This window comes from Morone saxatilis, unplaced genomic scaffold (genome assembly GCF_004916995.1).
Source record: "Morone saxatilis isolate NCDOM2014 unplaced genomic scaffold, NCSU_SB_2.0 Contig12, whole genome shotgun sequence".
In the NCBI taxonomy this organism is placed as follows: Eukaryota; Metazoa; Chordata; class Actinopteri; family Moronidae; genus Morone; species Morone saxatilis.
In genome coordinates this window covers 17,984,273-17,999,346 of record NW_023339674.1, presented here as the reverse complement: position 1 = coordinate 17,999,346, position 15,074 = coordinate 17,984,273, and the positions used below count along the sequence as shown (strand labels likewise).

The window sequence follows — 15,074 nt, the reverse complement described above, 5'->3', positions numbered from 1 at the left end:
AGAGAGAGAGAGACAGAGAAAGTGCATTGGGGCTGGCAGCTCAGGGTGCATGTTTGAACAGGCTGTGGCTGACTCACACAGTGATGATGTGGCCAGAGCGACCCTGGCTGCCACGCACACACATGTACACAAACACACGTACATGTAAACACACTCACACACTAAACTGCCAGCACCAGGCGTCCTACCCACAATAACACCAGGCTCTAATATAATAATATCCCCTCCAGGCTGGTTCGGGGGCATTAGAGGACTACAGAGGGAGAGAGAGGGAGAGAAAAAGGCCTGATTTGATCCCCTCCTGCCTGGAAACGTGGCTGAGCTGGGGGAGATTATTTTTTGGAATGCAACAGACATTGTGAGATCCCCCTCCCCTTCCCCTGTTCCCCTCCCCCATCAACCAGCTGCAGCTGCGCTCCTATTCGGCCTCCCAACTTGGACAGGTATTTATTGCTCTCTTCATCATACAGGTTGCCTCACGGTTGTGTGGTCCCTAGGGCAAAAAGATTGGAATAAGCATGATACATAAACCTACTCTCACTCCCTCCCCAACACCAGCCCACTTCCTTTAAATATACCTCTCTCTCTCGCTCTGTTGGATATCTTTAGTAAAGCTGTGCAAACATAGAAAAAGGTGCTCATCTATCTCTTCTTCGTACTCTTTGTCAATCTCTCACTCGGGCTCCCTGCCATTCCTTTAACCTGCGGTTGGTTAAATGCTACCCGCGCCTTGTCACACAAGGACAGATTCCGAAAAACTGCACAAAGTTAAGCACATTCATTCATTCGACCCCCTCATCCTTTGGGCAGGAACTATACATGTCAAGTGTTAAGTTTAGGACAAATGGGTGATTCAATGTTCTTTTCTTTTTTCATCAAACATTCATACAGTTTGTTCACCCACAAGCTTCACTCTGTGAGAAATATGACATCAAGCCAAGGAGGAAAAACCCGATAAGTACACCTCAGCATTAAGAGGGGACCAATGTCATATCACCACCTGCTGTATATACATGTATACAATTATAAAGTGTCAAGTACCCGAAGCAGTCAACAAAAAGAACGACAAAAAAATTAAGACAAAATCAAAAGGGAAAACAGAAATGCTGAAATTGCAGGGTTGTGAGGGATAAGAGGCGACGTAGTCAAGCCAACAGATACATTGACGATGGTAGTGCTTCAAAAACACAAACCCTCCACCCCTCATATTCCCTAGTCCTGCAATTGATGAGCCCCCAATAAAGTGGATTTGACTCAACATCAATTTGTTTTTCAATAAGACAAACCATATATTCTTAAAATGCATTTTATAGAGAAAGCAACACTTCAATCAAACCCTTGTCTGATTCTTTCTGGAACATTTAGAGAGAAAAAACTGTTGCATCAAAATTGTGGTGACTTTTCCTTGCATATGCCATATTGTGGCAATGTTGTTTCTATGGTAACTGTACATTTCAGACCTGCAAAAGAATAGAAAAAGAGTTGTTTTCACTGGGAGGATTTGTCCTCGCTTCACCCGTACAGCAGCCAGAAGGTGCTTGATAGACACCTTGCTTAGAGCTTGAAGGCTGTGAGGACAAAACCAATAAAAATCTAAATCAACTGCATAGTTGCTCAGAGTTTCTTTGTATCTATTATACATTTGCCTAAGCACATATGCCAATGTATAAAACCCCTAATATTATAAAGAAAGAAATGGCCCAGAAAGTGGACGTCATGGGTGCATGATTTGAAGCGTTCTTTGCTCTTCAACAGATAAACCGACTCAAGTGCTTGCAAGTCTACTCCATTTCCTAGTAAAAGTAAAAGGAGAAAGAAATATAAAGATTAGATTTTTGTGACACCCTGATTTGGTTTATAGAGGAATAGTTAGTTGTTTTGTTTGTTTTTTAAAGTTTGCCTTTGCGTGTTTTTTCTCCTCTCTGTTCACTGGCCTGTCTCACAGGCGGTGCAGAGTGACTATGGTGTCCAGCAGCGTCCTTGTCGCCCCTGCAGTCTCAGGGCCCTGTCTCCCCTGCCAACTCCTGCAGCTGAGGACTGTGTGCATGAGCTCCAGCAGCCCCATCCACCTCTGCCGCTGAGGACGCCTCCGAGCGCCGCCGTCCCCTGATGGTACGAGGCCCGGGGCCTGTGTCAGAGCCGGGGCTCAGCAGGCCCAGGGGGGCATCGAGGAGCCCTGGCTCTCGCACCCGAGGCTTTCGGCCTCTACGAGAGGGGATGCCGTTGCAGCCGTCCTTCTTGAGGTGGCGGTGCAGGTGATCCGAGCGCACGAAAGTCTTAAAGCAGCTTGAGCACTGATAGGGGCGCAGGCCAGTGTGTACGCGCATGTGGTTCTTCAGGTCGTAGTTGTGAGCAAAGGCGGCTCCACATTGCGTACACAGGTAAGGCTTCTCTCCTGTATGCTTCCGCATATGAACCTTGAGCTTGTCCTGCCTGTGAGAGAGAAAACAAACAAGATCACATCAGAATACACAGACAAAAAGAGGGTCTGCTCACATCTATTTGAATATACTTAGTGCACACAGACACATAAAGGTTTTCTTTTCAGCCTCAGTTACTAATCAGGCTATCTAATATAGTACAAAATAATTAACTCAAAATATATGATTAATTATTGTGTGTGCAGCGACCAGCGTAATATGCTTTGGATGGTTTTATTTCCTATTAAACAGCCATCTTTTGGATCTCTTCCAGTGCGATTATTCAGTGAGGGCAGTTGGGCCAACTGAGGAGAAGCCATAAACTTTACATCTTTATCTGTGTAATTGCACACAAGAGCTCAACTGTGGACGAGAAAGCTCAACGTTCACTGTGTCAGTTGGCATTTTTACGATTTCTGTTAACTTTGCTTTGAGGATGAGACCATAACAACTGACAGACCCGAGAAATACCTGCGTTCTGTGAACCAAACTATGACTTGACTTCTCTAAGTCATCTCAGTACATCCTGGAACATTCTTTACTTTGCGCTGATAGACCGCCCACTAAACTTTTATCAGGCCGCCTTGGCCTTCATCTGACTCTTGTCCGTCCCTCCCTCCCCCCTTTAGCCCTTACTATCTCTCGAGCTCCCGAGCTCTTTAATCGTCTAACCCTTCTGCACCCATGGCACAGGGCTCCTAAACAAACAAGCGTAGTTAAGACAACTCAATTTGGTGCCACACACACACACCACACACACACACACACACAACACACACACAACAACACACAACACACACACACACACCACCACACACACACACACACACACACACACACACACACACACACCCCATGTAAGTGGCATTAGGCTGTCATACAAGAAACAACATAACACACTGCCCAACCCTTACAGGTCATTTGCCTTACAAAGTGTGTCCCAAATATGAAATGGAACAAAGCAACATTGTACATTAGGTGAACACACACTGGAATGCACACATACACACAGGCAAAGCCTTAGAACAAAGCTGCGCACACTGAAGGAGGTGAATTATTTAAGGACAGACGGCGTGCGTGATTTATACCGTGCGAGGCACACTCTTAAACCCTGATCAAACAGGATTAAGATTACAAATACCCCCCTTCCCACTGCGCGGTCGAATTATAAGCTAGAAGGCAAATTAGTTGGTCTTCCCTCTTGTCATGCCAGCAGAGGTTTCTTGGATATTTCTAGCCTACTGCATCTATTTCACACACAGTCCACTGATTTAATTAATTAAAGGAATGATTTCAATGGAAAAGTCAGGACTTCAAAATACGGGAAACCATGTGGGACTCAAGTCCCTAGCAGCAGACTAGCAATCATTTACGGAGCGGCACATGCCAGATTATCATTAGAGAGAAAAGAGTGAGAGAGAGGAGAGAGAGAGAGGGGGGGGGGAGGGGTGGTGTAACTACTCTGCCATGGGCAATAATCAACATACCAGCGGATCAAAAAGTTCAATTACTGGCGTATGGGGGCACACAGGAGCCCATCCAGGGGCCTGTAATTCCCCCTCTGTATCAGAACACAGCATTTATAGCAAGCCCTCCACTAGATAAACACTACCAATTGGCACAAAGCTTCTTTTATAGGACTATGTTACAATTCCAGGACTTTGCTATGAAGGCTGTCAACAATAAAACAGACTTTATAACATCTGACCCCCCTCTCTCAGACGCTGGAATGTTCCACCATGGCACTTTTGATTAGCATTTTGGCCACAATAGTGACATTGCAAAAACCTTGGTTAGGGATACTCAGTCAGTCTGCGGTGCAGGTAAAACATTAGATTCACAAACGGCGCTGCCTCCTTAATGGCAAAAGCTAAGTTGGGTTAGCGCTTTAATACTCCTGGCTGGCTTTGTGGTGTTCCACTGTTGGGCAGTTTGTGTACAGTGCCAAATCCAAACTATTACGTAGATGTGACATGGGTAGGCACCTTATTAATTGGGCTTACTGGGTAAAGCGCACTTTGCAGGATGGCGCATCATAGGGTTTCTCTCCCGTGGTGTTCGGATGTGGCGGGGTAAGCTTGCCTGCTCCTGAATTGACCTTGAGCATTATGGGCATTTCTGAAAAAGGCCTTAGGAGCGCATCTTCCTCTCTCCTCCACCTTCTCTCCTCACCCCCGCTGCTCTCTCTCCCACTCCCCTCCTCCTCCTCCTCTTTGGCTTGCTCTGCCCGTGATAGCCAGAGCGGCGGCACTCCTGTGTCACATCAGGCAGAAGGCTGTATCCTCGTGTGCGGCTGTTTAAAATAATTCAAGTAAAATTCCATTGTCGGGGTCATCCCATCCCCTGTTCCTCCCAGTTGTTGCACGCTCCTTGCTGCCTCTCGATGGAGTCCATCATCTGCTGCAAGTAGGGCACTGGCAGACCCTTCCCTCGCCATCCCCTCCCTACCTCCATCCTCCACCTCCGTCTCCTGCCCCAAGCCTCGGACTCAGGGGGGGAGGTAGGAAGTGCCCATTTTGCGACTGGAGGGTAGTAAGAGACCCCAGCTTGCTCCGTTCCCTTTGGGCAGTTGCTTCCCCCTCTTCATTTCCTCATCATCCTCATCCTCTTCCTCTGGCTCCTGTCGTGGTGGTCCTGGGCCAGACAGGGCCAGGGGAGTAGTACCACCGGGGCCAGCGGAGCCCCATTGGCTGGAGGGCCCACCGTTACCGTGGCTAAAGTGCAGGTGTGTGGGCAGGTCCCTGAGCTCTGGCGTGCTGCAGCTGCTGCTCCAGTGCGCCCCTCTCTGGAAGTACTCCAGGTACTCCCGGGCCCGCACCCGGTTCCCCTGATCCCTGCCTCCTCTGCCCTTCCCCTCCTCATCTTCATCTTCATCTCTTCGCTCAATGCCCGCCTAGTGAAACATGACGAGGAAGGAAGGACAAATTTCAGTGAAAGTTTGCTCAAAAAAAACAGAAAGGAGAGAGAGAGAGAGAGACCTAAATCTACAACTGTAAGGCCTGTAAGGATGGGCAGATCACTATCTGAGTATCCTGGATGCACTCTCAAGGGCTTAGTATGCCCATGAGCAAATGCATGTGCAATGAGGAAATAAAAAGCTAATTGGCAAAACACATTGCTGACTGGGGTGGGTATGAATGACAATGCAGTAGAACAGCGCCCCGTACTCATTTTAAAATGAACCGTAAATTTGGTATTTCTTAAAAAGTGTCAATGTTGAAGTCTTTTTGCGTCGTAAAGACAAAAAACTAAACACCCGGGAGCCAGTGAAGATCTTTGAAATGCCTTGCATGATGTGATCATCACAGTGAAGTGGAGCTGTGATTATCACATGATGTAGAGCATTATGTATTCAGACACAGCACATCACAGCTACACTTCAACACGATCAAGTGTAGCTGTGATATGCTGTGTCTGTAGTCTGCGAAAGAGCATGCTGTCCTTCCACACTCACTATTGGCTCAGAATGAGTAAGTGTTGAACTAACCCCAAGGCTGTGGGCGTGTGTTTGGCATAGTGAGAGAGACTGATAAAGGCCATGATGTAAGCTTGACTATGCTGACTATTTAATGAAGGGGATGGTATGATGACCAGACACCTCATGCCCTAAGAGAACTACATTTTGAATCCACAACACATTTACTCGGCATGAACTGTACTGGTCTGTGCTTTGCTATAAATTCATTTAACACTTACAATGGGTTGCTCATTAAGGCAGAGCGGATCAAAGCTTTAATTCAACTTTAACACATGTCAGTTCTATTTCTATAATGGTCTTGTACCGGCGGGGAGAGCACTTTGGTGTCCAGCAGGTGTGTACAGACGTCCTGGACCGGTGGGATTTCCAGGAGGCGCGCAGCGGCAAGGATGTCAGCCACACTGCTATGGCTGACTGTCAACGTGGCTGTGTAGGCAAAGTCCAACAACGCTCCCAGAGCCTCCGCCGTCACAAAGTCGATGTTGTAGACGTTCTGTTGGTCAGCGGCAACCCCGGAAGTGAAGAGCTTGTGGAAGTAGGAGCTGCAGGACGCCAGGACGGAGCGATGAGCTGGGAACTCCCGGTCCTGGGTAACCAGGAGCACGTCACACAGCAGGCCGCTTAGCCGCTGCTTGTTCAGGCTGCCAAGGATGTCTGCGCTGTGCTCGGGGAAGGGGATCCCCACGGGGCCTTCCTCTGCCTCTCCTGCCCCTCCTCTCCCTCCTCCACCACCGCTGCTTGCTGTCCCCCTGAGCCGCCTTCCGCCCCTCCCACCGGCTCCTGACGACATCTTCCACCAGCCTGCCGCCGAGCCGCCTAGCACAGCCCCCACCCGTGTATCCGTCCTGCCGTCTGTCCGTCTGCCTGTCTGAGGGTAGATGGATAGGTGAGACAAAAGGGAAAATGAGAGATCAGTTCATGCCTTTCTTTGTGTGGATAAAGAACGAGAGAGGAATATTGATTCACTGATTGACCACAGTCAGAAATATACACCAGAATGCTTCAGAACACAATCAGTACACACCGAACGTTCACGGAGGTCACAGTTGAAAAATACACACATAAAGACTAAGTATTTACAAAGTCGGGTCATATCAGGTTGCTGGCCAATTAGCATTGTTATCGGCTACAAAACAGGTTTGGTAACAAGCATTTTGATATATGAGCTTTCAAAGCAAGACATCACAGATAAAAAAACAACCACAAAATCATTTAATATGTCATGGCAACATCTGTCAAACAGACAATGACTGAGAAACAACGATAAGTTGAAATATAATATTATAACAGTATAACACTGCATATGTGGTTAATGAATACTGATAATTGGTCTGCAACCTAATATGACCCATTTAAACATTAGTTTGTATTATTTTTCTCTATCCTATATATTCTATGCTGATGACCTTTATCCAAGGAAACTGTGTACCGTCTGTAAATAGAATCTGAAATGATTCACTCCAACAAATCATCTTTATTCATTAATATCCTGGCAAAGCAACAACTTCTCTGCTGATTGTTCATGCCAACACATCGATAGTTTCATGTGAATGTGTGTTTCAATACACAAGCGACACATATCAAAATCCTTCACATAACGTGTTTCTAATACCCAAAGACTAATCAAAGATCAAGATCAATGTGAAAAACCTGAAACTGAACTTCACATTGGATGATTTACATTCGCCATGTTTCATGTTGAATGCTGTAAATAATCTTTGATGGAGCTCCAAAAATTAAAGTAGCAAAAATAGACAATTCAAACATTTAACTGAAGATCCTTTAGAGAGTAACCACACAGCAACACGTCAGTGCGGCACATCACAGTCTGATTTTAAATCTACAGGTGTTTTTACATCTTTACTACAAAACCAAAAACAACAAAGTGACAATGTGCAATTCATACGTTTCTGAACCATTTTAACTTTAAGACACCGTGAGTGTGGGAAGGACCAACATACACTGAATGTGTGCAGGTGGTTGAGTGCCTGTTTCCTACACTTATGGGTGTGTGTGTGTGTGCACTCATGCAAGAAACCAAGTAAGAGGTCGTGGAGGACAGATAGGCAGAGGGCAGTGGGGATCAGAGTGCATGCTGGGAGCTGGGCTGTGCAACTCGTGCGCTCTGTGTCAGTCGAGAGCTAGGGAGGAGAGCGAGGGGAGGTGGAGGAAAGGGGGGCGGGCGGGGGATGCCAGAGCAGACCCTGTGGAAAAACTCCACAGGAGGAGGAAGAGGACACGCAACAAGCTGCGAGGGAACAGTATTAAAAAGGGAGGTTGTCAATCCGGTCTGAGCTGGTTACCCCACCCTGTACTGTGTGCCAAGTTTCAGGAAAGGCTGTCCCCTCGCTCACGTGTGGGGGGGAGATTAAAATGATCGACTGAAGCCTGCGCAGTGTGGAGGGGGGGTGCGGGGGGGCAGAACAAGCAGGAACAAGCAGAACAAGCCATCCTCGATTTCTCTATTAACACACTCCACAACAAGCAAACACTGCAACATCACGAGAGTCAATAAAGCACAAACACACACGCACGTAATAACAACAGAACATAATAGGCCATTCGACCCTCCAACCCTTTCCATCTGCCAGGGAGACCCAGCAGGGGGGTGAGGGCCGGGGGGGGGGGATGGTTGGTGTGTCGCTCTTACAAGAACGGAGATTCAGATGACATTCCTTCAGATAGAATCCTGGTATGTTCGTACGCTGACCCACTACCAAACCTGCCGAACCGGCTGCCTCTCCTCTCTTCCGACCTGCCGTCACCTTTTCTCTCTCTTGTATGTTCGGTTTTTTCTCCTGGTCAAAAGCAACGCCTGTTTTCACCACACCTAGAAATCTCGGCAACTTGTCAATCTGTCAAGGTAGAGTTCGAGTTTTTTAAAAAGGCTTCTCTGGAGGGCAGGCAGGAGGAGGAGAGCCACGTTTGTTGAAACTTATCTACCATCTTAGTGGTCGATGGGTTTGTTTTCATTTAGGCAAAACATCTTGATAAAGGATAATATTGAGGATAAAGTTTGTACGTTCAAATAACCACAAAGAAGCACTGTGTGGTTCGGATAAATGGTACAAAGTTAACGTTTACCATTTCTTGCTTCTTACTTAACTCAGCTTCAGTTTTGACAGGGCAGCGGTCCACAAACCTCCGCAGACACAGCCAACGCTTTACAAAGCTCCGGGCTGTCAGACATTACCAACCCCTATCTGAATATGCTGGAGTGATTGGGAGGAGACGAGGGCCAAAGACAAAGAGAGCACGGCACAGCGGGAGGGAGGGAGGGAGAGAGAGATGGAGAGGGAAGACAGAGCAAGAGAAAGGGCGACCACATGGCTACCGGTCACGTCCTTCACAGGTGGAAATAGATCTCGGAGCCCATCCAGACCCCAGACAACCTGCTGTTATAACACAGGCACAGAGCTCCTGCACTGGAACTGGCTCTGCTGCAAGCGTAGTGCGTTATCCCCCTTACATACACTGCTGACCCTGGGTCACGGCTTTGTGGGGTAAAGACGCTGAGCTGAGAGGAGATAAAACACACACACACACACACACAAACACACATGCACACGCACACACCAACTCAATTCAGTGCCAACAAAGCATGGAGGGACGACTCTGCATGCAGGAGCCACCTGTCCCCGAATAACCTGTAAAGAGCACTAAGAAAGAAAGAAAGAGGAAACACAGAGCAACAAACCTGATCCTGACACCTCCTCATGGCTCCAAACATTCCTTATCACTAATTCATGCCTGTGGGTGACGAGGCCTGCAGCCCAGCACAAAGCAGCGCAGCAACGGTCTGCGTCCCTGATGTTTCCACTTCCAGGGAAGGCCCTTCCCTCAATGCCCCGTTCCTGAGCGCCCAGGCCTGCTTTGCAAGTCAAACCACCGCTTTAACACAGGACCCACCCATCTCATCCGCCCTGATCACCTCCATCTTCTCCCTAACCTCCCTCTACCCCTTCCCATAGATATAGATATATATATATATATATAGATTTGTAGATAGATATATATACATACATCTACAAACAGCATGAACACAAATCCAAATCACGCATCAGAGACGAAACAACCAACCACGGTCTTCTTCTCTGTTTCCGTTTCGCTGTTACTTCAGTTGACTGTGTGTAATATCTATGGCAGTCCCACCCAACTTGCTTGTCATCAGGTTGTGGTTGCAGTTAGTGAAGGTGGTTTTATTTTTGCCTGACATGTATCGTCTACGCAAGGACTGCCGAACTTCCACTCTCAAAGTATCTGTGTCTTTGGCTGACACATACCAGTCATTCCTAAATACAAAGGAACAAACTGTTAACCCTGTGCAACCTCACATGTTTCTTAGACAAGGAAATAAATCGCTTACTGGCACTTTTTGGGAGCCGTGCACAACAACGTGTTTAAGGTTTGACTCAACTTGAGAAAGAGAATCAGTAAAGTTAATTACTATGAGAATATCAACTGACTTCAGTGTGATTGAAAAAAGTGATTGGCTCATAAAAATAATGCAGAATTCAAAACTATTAACTTGAAGAATTAGCAATCAGAGCAAAGATAACTGAATCATTGATCCCTTGAATATGAACGGAGCACAGATGGGCCACCTTTTAGTAGAGCAGAGCAGTTGTTCATTTTATAACACCTTGTTAAGTGTTATTAGCTTACTGCTTTTACGAGAGAACAACTCTATCAGGTTACTCCCAATTTACTCTGCTGAGGACTTCATTCACTCAGCAGCTCACTTGCTATCAGATTAATTAATATGTTTCAAATGTTTGTGTTAAGATTAGAAATAAAGCAACAGAAAAGTTCAATAAGTTGAGGGATTTGGTTGGCCCTTTTATTGTCCATGCTTCTCTAACTGTGTGTTTATTATTTCTCTTCTCTTCCCTGCCCTCATTTCTCTGACTATCTCAACTGGCCGCTATGGCAACAACCCTGCCCAGCCCGCCCTGCTGCATGGGAATCACTTCACTCAGGTCAAGAGGATTCAAGGTTGGACCAAGATAATGCAGGATAATCGGAATGAGGAGGGGGTGGCAGTTCCAAGGAAAGGTGGATTGTGAGAAGCGCCACAGCCAAGTGACTCACTTCTCGCTGCCAGTCGTGGAAGGAAACCTGATTGGTCGTATTCGGAGCGAAGCAGGAAGAGGGCAAGTGACTGATAAAACTGAAGTTGCGAGGGCTGGTCGAGGCCTGGCAGCTTTTACTAGAAGCTAACCAGGAAGTGCTGCCAAAACACAGACACAAAGCCAGAGAAAAGGTAGTGGGCGAGGCCGGGTGTTACACTCACACGCTCACTCATAACTCCTGAGTGTACGGTGGCCTAGGAATCCGGCTCAGATGTCAATGATAAACTCAGATCTCGTTCAGTTACCTGGTGTAACCTGCTTCAATAAGAGGAGAGGTAACCACCCACAAGTTGGGCAAAGTTTAACGTGAGGAAGCTGGAAGTGGGTTTTATGATCTTCTTATAAAAAGGTTTGTGTTTTATGCTGTCAGATGGCAAAGGAGCCGCGAAAGTGAAATCTGCTGCTGCTTACTAATCCTATCAGCTCTCACGCTATATTCTAAACGTGTCTATATTTTGTTTATTGCTTGTTTGTATCAGTCAGACGCACTGTAAATACAAAGAGCGCCCAGAAGAAAACACTGTAATTCAATCCAGAGACAGCTGTGAATTACTACTTGTGCAAAACTTTCATTTTTTTTTTAAATAGTTTTGACACAATAGCAGAAAAACGGTGATTCAACTCTACGGTTGTTTGAGTTTGTAGTTTGTGGTGTTGGATTGCATTACACCGTAAAACATTATTTTTATGGTCAGAGAGAAACACATCTACTGTTTGTGTCTGAAATGTCACTATCACATGAATTCATTCATAATGTTAGTTAGGTTGAGTAAAGCTTACTCACTAACAGTAACCACCACAGTCTTTACTTTCATAGCAGTTAACATATTGTCTGCTGGCTGATATTTCACTGTGAACAGGAGTCCTACAACACTGCACTAATAAAACCACATCCACGCTCCGAGTTCCTCTCAGGCTGCGTAACAAGCTCTGACGCTGCCATGCTGCCAACCAGGAAGTGTAACAGAATCTAACACATGGCTTCAGAAACAGCACTGCAGCCCAGCACCACGTCGTCCAGCAGAATTCAAGCTGGACGCTCGGTCGGTCCGCAGGGCCAACGTGCCCCGGCTGCGCCGCTTTGTGCATGCGCAGCCCAACAAGGGAAGAGGACTTCCTGTGAGTCTGTGGCAGGCGTGTAACAGAACCCGCTCTGTTATCAGATGACCAGCTCTCTGCTCGCTCTCTCTCTCTCTCTCTCTGTCCCTACTGTCTGACCCTCTCTCTCCCTTCCTCTCGTCTGTCGCTCTCATCTCATCGTTGCTCCATCTCTGTCTCAGACTCTGCACAGTACCCACCACATCACCCACTTCCCCTTTCCACTGCTGAGGAGGCAAAGCGGCGCAGACCCGCCCGCCCGCTCTCCCTCCTGTATCTGGATGTCCGTTACTGCCACCCACCCATCTTCTCTCCTGTTTCATCCCGAACCAATTCACTACATCAACATGCAGACAGTGTCAGATTGGTCACATATCCCCTTCCTGATCAGTTGGCCTTTCTGCTTAATTAAAAGGAGGATTCAGCTACATTTGGACCGGTATATCTCCGGACTACAGCGTTTCATATGAATACATTATCCTGCCGACAAGTCGTTTTTACAGTATATCCGAAATGTAAAAACCCTCAATTAACGTATCACTGAAAGACATAATCTATCTCCAAGTGTGAAAATTCAACACTGGCTTTCCCCGGACCCTGATAAATACCCCAGCCTCTTCCTCTCCCACTCTAATTTGATCAGGTTGTGTTGGCCTCTCCATAATAAATGTCCCAGAAGAGAACAGAAGAAGCCCCTTTACTCCCCCTGGACTTCAGCACAACAACAGAAAAACAACAGAGAGGGGTCTGTCTGTCTGCCTAGCCGGGCTGGAAGCTGTGGTATACTGAGCAGCTGACCAGGGGAACCAAACATTAGGGGGAAGTGAAGCTGCATTTACTAAGGAAGAGGCAGATCAAAGTATTCAAACTCAAATGTTTTAACTTACAAACCTACAGCGATAGCAGAGCGGCACAGAAATAATCCTGCTTGGCACAAACAAATCAGATGTTTGATTCCCCCTCATGGGCCACAATACATCACTCGACCACATAAAGAAGACGCTGAACAAACATAACGACTGTTACATGTAGTGCGTTGTACACAGCCAACATTTCACTCTAAAATAAAGCCTCAAACTGCCACGGCGACATCACGCAACCTGTCTTCTCAGTCTGTCTGAACCTGCTAGTTTCAGGCCATAGTGGTGGAGGCACAAACATACAGGAATATCAAACTGTATTCAGCCTCACCGCCAAATTGATGGGTGGTGTCTTGGACCTGCCCACAGCCACTGAAGTCCCCTGCAATTCCCCTGGAGTCTATTGTTGGTAACACAGACACACACGCATGCACACAAGCACACACACAAACACACATGGCGTCCTAGTTTAACCTCTTGCTGGAATTCACTTGAACTAACTATACATTTCTTCCGCGGTAGTACATAGGAAGTGGCACACAGAGGGACAATGTTTACTGTAACCAGTTCTTTCTGTGACATTGAACTTGCTTGCCGCCTTCTGAGAGGCATTCCAAACACTTTCCCAGCATTTGGGCGTCTTCGCGTACTGTGCTTCTTGTACCCTCTCCGTGCCCACACGTTTAAAAAACGGGTTCGACGGGTGTGCAAAGCCAAAAAAATATGCATCTGGTTATCGAGCAAGGCAGTCAGGGTTCCTGCGAAGTCTTCAAACCACGAGCCACAAGCAAGCAGGACATGACGGGCGAGATTAGAATCTGCTTTTAACGAGACGCTGGTGAGGACGGGGGGTGAGTGGAAATGTCATGAGGTTGACCGTGGTGTGAGAAAAACTGAGCTCGATCAGAAAGTGTACAAGTTCTCCAGCGTAGTGCACAAAGTTTTACTTTAATGTTGCATTAAAGCAGCTCATCCTAGCAGTGAAAGTCACATATTCTCCCTTCAGCAAGAAGAAACAAACTATTACTTAACACCCCACCTGTGCTCTGTCAGCTCCTGTATGTACACAGATACTTTGGTCTAACAAACATCTGATGCAGTGGTTTTTGTGGAATCACTTCAACACCCCCAAAAGAAGCAGCGGTACAGGATGTGCAACTGTCTTCATCTTCTCACTCTACTAATAATAGCAGCAGTGCCATTTAATCACAGCAGAAGACAAGAACATTAAAAGAATATATTGTGCCATAATAGGATAAAAACAACACTGATGAGCAACGAGCCTGCAGTTAAAAAGTTACCCTGATGTGAATGAAAAGTGTTTCTCTGAGCTGCACCTTACGCTCAGCGCTGACCTATTTGCCATCCCCTCCTTTATCTGCAAGTGGGTCAAGAACTCTGAACTCTATCGAGCCCCATCTCTCTCACTCTCCTTCACACACACACACACACACACGCTATGGTATTGTGGTATTTATGTCCTCTGCCTGTCTCTCTCCTCCTCTCAGTCACAGTCTAAAGAGATACAGTGTGTGTGTGGATGTCTTTGGAGTGCTTACCAAATAGGCAGAAAATGTTTCCCGGCCCTTTCTGCCTCCCCTGCCTGCCGGCCAGCTCTGCTGCCTCCGTCTCTGGGCAGGGCTCGAGCTTTACCAGACAGGAAACTTGCGAGTGGCCCTAGTCATACAGGCAAGCCCTTGCCTGATCCCACACAAACAGACACCTACCCCCCCGGCCACCACCACCGCCCCCCCACCCCCCTGTTTTCAATGCCCAACAAGTCATCCCGCATCCCTCTGGCGTGCTGAGTTGGCCTGAGCCACTGCTCACTCACCGACAGCCCGCCTCGCGTGATAGGCTGGCCTGTTCCTTCCTGGAATGCTATGTGGCAAGCCATCTCTCTGTTGGGATATAGAGGTTCTGTCAAACCCCATTCGACCGTGAGCTTTACACGGCCCCTGCCTCGCGCGGTACTGACTGTAAAGCTGCCCGCCTCTCTCTGCTACTCTTCACCCAGCGCTCTGTGCCCGTCTAACTATCTCCAGGTCCTAATCAGACTTGAGCACGCTCGCGACTCAAGTGGGGA

General features: G+C 47.2%; 1 protein-coding gene across 1 annotated transcript; it reads right to left on the bottom strand.

Annotated features, from left to right (window-relative positions):
• Positions 1-6: 6 nt before the first annotated feature.
• On the bottom strand, positions 7-12,451 carry zbtb7a (zinc finger and BTB domain containing 7a). Its single transcript, XM_035653671.1, is given in 9 exon segments — positions 7-2,433; positions 4,424-4,475; positions 4,478-4,584; positions 4,586-4,766; positions 4,769-4,826; positions 4,828-5,313; positions 6,203-6,766; positions 10,990-11,128; positions 12,249-12,451. Coding segments are annotated over 9 exon segments (2,226 nt in total). The 3' UTR covers positions 7-1,997.
• Positions 12,452-15,074: the final 2,623 nt, after the last annotated feature.